This window comes from Vigna radiata, chromosome 4 (assembly GCF_000741045.1).
Source record: "Vigna radiata var. radiata cultivar VC1973A chromosome 4, Vradiata_ver6, whole genome shotgun sequence".
Taxonomy (NCBI): Eukaryota; Viridiplantae; Streptophyta; class Magnoliopsida; order Fabales; family Fabaceae; genus Vigna; species Vigna radiata.
In genome coordinates, this window is record NC_028354.1 from 12,328,931 (window position 1) to 12,335,385 (window position 6,455).

At 35.6% G+C, this 6,455-nt stretch overlaps 1 protein-coding gene across 1 annotated transcript; it reads left to right on the forward strand.

Annotated features, from left to right (window-relative positions):
* Positions 1-5,592: 5,592 nt before the first annotated feature.
* Positions 5,593-6,455, forward strand: LOC106758904. Its single transcript, XM_014641909.2, has one exon. The coding sequence runs from the start codon at positions 5,691-5,693 to the stop codon at positions 6,255-6,257; it is 567 nt and encodes a 188-aa protein (XP_014497395.1). The 5' UTR covers positions 5,593-5,690; the 3' UTR covers positions 6,258-6,455.

The following is a 6,455-nucleotide window of genomic DNA, read 5'->3' on the forward strand; positions in this document are numbered from 1 at the left end:
TATATATATATATATATATATATATATATATATATATATATATTTATATATATATATTGTTTTTAAATTTTTTAGCTAAGTAATTAACATTTTACCTAAATCTGAAATCTGAAATGAGTAATCAATTGAACTTTCTTGTAATAATCCTTTAATCTTCTTTAGGATAGTGGGTGAGAAGTGTCAAGTTTCATTTAATTTCCTAGGTTAGTGAGAGGTAAAAAGCGCAGTGCATTTAATTCCCCGTTCATCGTGATTCGTGAGGTAGTAGAGAGAATGTGAGTTTTCAGTGGAAGACAGGTGGCAGGCAGGGAGTGGATCGAAGGTTTTTAGTGGAGGCGGTATTTAAAGTGGGATTTTAAATCTGGTGCCACTTTCTGCATGCAACCCTTCCTCTTCATCTTCCAGAACCTCCATTTCTCCTCTTTCTCTCTAAAACCTTTGAACTTCTCTTTAGAATTCTGACCTTGCTTCTCCTCCGACCATCAAACTATTTTCAGATTAATTATTCCTGGTGACAAGGTCTTTCATTTGCATTGATCAGATTTCCATTTGAACCGGTAAGTAACTTGGTCTTTTGAAATTCCTTGCCTTCCTTGCATGCAAGAGCCATTTCATGCTTGCATGTGTTTGTTAATTCATTTTTTGAATCCATTTTGTGTATTTGATGCAATGGTGGATGTCTTTCACTGATCATACCTTTGAATTGGAACCATAGAAGTAGTTGCTGCCAAGGACTTAGAAGTCTAGTTGGAATTAGAGGTAAGGGAAGCTTATAAAAATTTAATTATGATTGTTTCATATGAATTGATGCATGATTTAATGAGTATGTGATTGATGATTTTTGAAGTATGATATGTTGTTTGTGTGTATAGTACGTTGATATCTGGTATGAAATTTAGTTAGAAATCTGCTGAACTTAGTAAAATTCTGTAATTGTAACCGAGGGTCATTAGGATCGTTCGGTTTTCCCCAGTACGTTCGGTCTGGACTAAATCCTCTTCTGTAAGGAATCAATTGATGACTGGTCGGTCTTATAAAAATTGATATTGATCCTCTTACTACTTAAGAAAGTCTCCCCTTCTCGGTTTTAGTGTATATATATATATATATATATATATATATATATATAGGGTTAAATATGTTTTTAGTCCCTGAAGTTTCACTGATTTTTGTTTTAGTCGCTGCATGAAACATTGATGGCATTTCATCCTCTTAGTATGAAAACTCGTATTTTTAGTCCCTAAAAACAGACACCGTTAGTTTTTTGTGATGTGGCTAACGGCACAACCACGTATTCTTCCACATCCATTGACCATTGCTTGACACGTTGGTGTTTTTTAGCATTTGGATTAACAAAATTTAATTAGGTTCAAACCATAATTATTATTTTTGTTTCTGAAGCATTTCCACCAGATGTTTCTTTTCTTCTCCCAATGAGAAAACTATTCTAAGTTTTCTTTTCTTTCTCATGAAAGTGAACCCTAAGTAGAAAATTGGGTTCTTTTTCTTCGCATCTTAACCAGAAGCTTTGAGCTTCTTTTCCATCTGCATTCTCGCGGACCACCCAGCCTTAGGGAAAGACAGCTATGGCGCGACGATATCGGTGAGGGGAAGGCGACTGAGCGGTAGAGGCGCGTTGAGAGCGTGGTGTTTCCTTCGTGACGACGTAGGTTGCAGTGGCGACTTTTCGCGACGCATGGACGGAGGTTGTATTCTTCTTCTCCTCCTCCTCCGTTTTGCGATTTAGGGTTTCGGGTGCTCACCAAATTCTTGGGTTGTTGTTTCACATTTGGGGTTGGTCTTGATCTTCTCTGCAAGCCTGGTTTTCCTTAATTGGGATTAGGGTTCCGATTGAAAGATTAGGGTTTTGTTGAGATTGAGGAATTATGAATTTCTGATGTAATTGAGTTTTCATTAATTGGTATTGGGGTTTTGTTCCATTTTTGATTTTGCAATTAGAGATTTTGGAGTTTCGATTTAGAGTTGTTGTTGATTGCGCGTTTGGGAGATCCGCGGTTCTCTGGTGGCTGTTGTCGGAAACGTGAGTGGCACCAATGAAGGTACTGGGCGGGCTGCCATGGAGTCGCGGTGACTGGCAGTAACTCTTTTCTGACCGAGGAACCCCTGTATGTTTGGGCTTGGGCTGGACTAATTGACCCATTGTAATAAATTATTATTTTGTAATTTGAACTGTCTAATTATATTACAGAAAAGAGTATCCACACGTGCAAAATTAAATTTTGTTAATCCAAATGCTAAATAACACCAACGTGGCAAGCAATGGTCAATGGATGTGGAAGAATACGTGGCTGTGCCGTTAGCCACATCACAAAAAAACTAACGGTGTCTATTTTTAGGGACTAAAAATACGAGTTTTCATACTAAGAGGATGAAATGCCATCAATGTTTCATGCAGGGACTAAAACCAAAAATCAGTCAAACTTCAGGGACTAAAAGCATATTTAACCTATATATATATATATATATATATATATATATATAATCATCTATTTAGAACGTTCGGTCTTACACTGGGCGTTCGGTCACTTAAAGTACTCGGTCTTATATTAATAAAATTTATTGTTGAGTGGTCAGTTTTAGAAGTGCTCGGTCATAGACTAGCGTTTCGGTTAAATAAGTGCTCGGTCTTATTCTAACACTTAGTCTTTGAAATACTCAGTTTTATATTAATACTATTTCTCTGAAAAAGTGCTCGGTCTTAAACTGACACTTGATTTTCCCAAAGAGTGCTCGGTCTTGTACTGACACTCGACTTCTTGAAGAAAATTTCTTTTATGTTAAATCATTCGGTCAAAGTTGTAAATTACTCGGTTTAAGCTCTAAAGTGCTAGGTCTAAGTACCCCTACTCAGTTAAGGTGTTATTATAAAATGTTGGACCTCATTCTCAAATTAAGTATCTATATGTTCGGTTTTAAATAGTATTCGGTCTTCCAAAGAATTTACCCATTTGTTTGACCATTCGGTCAGTCCCTTAAATTATCTACTCCTTATAGGAGTTGTTTCTAAATGTGATGGTGTGTTATTCGGTTGAATTCAGTTATAACGTTATGTAAGAGAATTCCAAGGAGGAATGTCTCGTGTTTGGTGATGATTGGTCGAGTATGAACATGGTCAGTCTCTGCTGTCATTTTGTTCCTGATATTCCGTGATGTCGCCTTCTCATGTAGAGGAGGGTAATTCATGTGTAGGAATGGCAGGAGGTTTGCGATCATAAGACCAGATGGTCGTTTTAGGACTAACCTCGGGTGACAGCTGATGTTTGAATGCCAGTTACTACACCACACCGGGTGATATAAACGTCGAGCTATATTGTTCATACCGACCGGACAGAGTCTAAAGTGGTCGGTCCTTATAATTTAAACGTTCGGTTCTTACTTTCTATTACTTGTATGATGAATGTATGATTGAAATGTTGTTTTGGTTATACTATTGTGATGTTAAATGTATGTGAGTTTGGATTAATTAAATTACATAAGCTTACCCTTATTTTTCCTGTCATGTCTGTTTTGTCGTTCGGTATTTGCCGTTCGGTTATTCTTTTCACTGCAATGATCATCCAATGGATGTGAGCAGAAGGTGTTATCGAATACTCATTGGAGGAAGCCTTGTAGACCGAACAACCTGAAGACAATGTAGGACCGTCCGGTCCTTAGTTTAGTTTTTTTTATATTGTGTAGATAACCGTTTGGTGTAATCTTATTTTGTATGATCGTTCGGTATAGTCTCTTTTGTATCACCGTTCGGTCTAAGTGAACTCTTAACCGTTCGGTCTAAGCTTGTAAGTTCTATCAGACTATTAGTTTCTTGTACAGTTTTAAATTCTATATGAAATTTCATATTTAAATTCTATATGAAATTTCATATTCGAGTTCTCTCTTTAATTACTTATTCTCTACTGTTCTTTATTGTTATTTTTGTTAACTCCTTAAAATAATTATAATCTTTAATCTATATTAATTAGATGTTACAATTCCTTTTTAGACTGAACCAACAAATACAGTGATGGAATTTAAATATGAGGAGGAGAAGGAAAAAGATTCGAGTGATTATATATATATATATATATGTTGTTTGTCGTTTTGAAAAGGAAAGAGATTTGCGGTAAAGGATTCTTAAAATATCCCTATCTATTAATTAAGAAGTTGAGGTAGCTAATTATGACATTCACACTGATAAACTTTCTAAGAACCCTAAATTCAATCGTGTCATGTTGAAACACCAAGAGCAATGCCCTAATAATACTCTCTGATACAGGACACAGTTTCTGTCATAAATGATGAACATGGACCACGGGTAGGTCATCTTCTTCACAATTCATTTACTTCAGTCCCATTCATACTCACAACCTATTAAACATGTTTGTCTAGTATCCTGTTCTTCCTTTTTTCAATAAACTGTTACTGCCCATAACTTACTTCACTCTGCAATAAATTGCGTAAATTCCTGGAACCAGCACCACGTGAGATAGCTCGTACTACAAGAAAAATACAAGTAAATTACAGTACAATAATGCATATACAATACAAGAGGAAGAGGTGTCCCTTAATGTGGCACGTGTGCCCCATGTTAGGTCTATCTATTTACTACTTATTCAAACAATGTCTCACTTATTAAGGGCTATGTATTAGTGCCAATTCCAAGTTTGACTTGGGAGGTTAGAAGATCTGCAGCCGTAAATGTAGCATGTTTTCTGGGTGTTTCGTGCCTGATCAACCACTCCATTTAGGGAACTAAAACTCTATAATATATAATCTATATCTATATATAACTTTAAGGAGGCTCTCATATATGATCATCCAATTGAAGTTAAGAGTTTAAATTATTTTTTTTAACTAATTTTACTTGCTCTATGCACATGCCTACCACAGAATTAAATGGAATGTTAGTGCCTCTCTTTTTATATTGTTACCCAACAAGTGTAAATTATTTAAAGGAATTGACCTTCTTAAATAATGCATCTTAGATGGTCAATCAATTTTACTTCTTCATATTCATAAATAAAATATCTAATTTTACATCACTTAAGCTTTTTTTTTTTTATTTCATTAAAAAAATCACATTTTCTAAATTGTTTTAATAATTTTTTTCAATATTTTTTTTAAAGAAATATTCATTAAGATAAGATTACATTATGTAATCTAAGTTTAATCTAAATAAGAAATTGACACTATTTTCAATTTAAAATTCCAAATCCAGAAGGAGTTTATAAGTTTTATTTTATCTAGTATATAATTCTTTCTCATTTTTAGTAATGTAATTTAGGCTTAGATTTCTAAACGTTGGGAATGAAGGTTGGACTCACATTTAAGAATATTGGATTAGTTAAATTTATATATACTGTAGTCTATGAAACTTTTGTTTTATGGTTTATATTTAGCTACAAAGAAGCAGTTATTGAAGGAGTTATTAAGACTGAAAGTTTGGTCAGAGACAAGAGAATAAGCTAAGGAAAATGGTAAAAATGGGCTTTGTGATATGAAGTAAACTGTATGATATAATATGAAATGCTGTCAATAATGAAGTTGCTGATATCAAAAGACTCCACCTATGCATACGATATTATTATTTAAATCAAAAGGAAGGTCGAAAACCTCCACATCCTTGTTTTTTCTCCTCAGAAGAGGCATTTAGATTCAGTGAAACACAGCTCAGAGAGTTATACTGAAAGATGTTCAGTAGCAAAGGTGAGCTTCAGCAAAAGACAGTGCTGGAGATGAAGCAAGATGACAAGTTCTTCAGCAGGCTTCTCTCAAAGGAAAATTCAATGTCGAAACCCTCTTTCAGAATGGCTGTTGCAGTTCCCTTTGTGTGGGAGTCTCAACCTGGCACCCCCAAACACACTTTCTCTGAAAACACTCTCCCTCCTCTCACTCCTCCACCTTCCTACTATGCCAACTCCACCAACAAAAACAACACACTCAAGAAACGCTCAAGATCCAATCTTTTCCTAGCACTCTTCCCAAAGCTAAATCTCAAGAAAACCCTTCTCTCACCCTCTTCATCTTCTTCTCTATCTTCTCCATCGCCCTCTCTTTGGTCACCCTCAGATTCTTCCAAAGTTGTCCCTGTTGGGAAGCATGCCAGGAGGCGTTTCTTAAGCTTTGGTTCATCTTTTGACTTCCGGGGAGAGGATGAAGAAGAGGGTGCCTCTTCACCCACTTCAACTCTTTGTTTCGGCCTTTCTCGTTCCACAAGCACTTTGGCCAGCTTCCGAGGCTCAAGCAGGAGGTCATGAATTTTATTGTAATTAAGCCTTTCATTTTCACAGTCAGTGGCCAAGGTGCTGTGTTTCTTGTTACAGTTTTATGTGTAAATGTTTTTTTGCTCTGCTCTTCTTTCTCTTCGTGCATGTTTAAGAGCAACCAATTTTTTAGGATAGAATCGTTCTTAAGTCGTTTCTTTCAAATAAAAGTTTTTCTTCTAAGGTGTATCA

Excerpts from the sequence above, each read along its gene's own strand:
- LOC106758904 (XM_014641909.2), top strand. The coding sequence starts at position 5,691 with ATGTTCAGTAGCAAAGGTGAGCTTCAGCAAAAGACAGTGCTGGAGATG.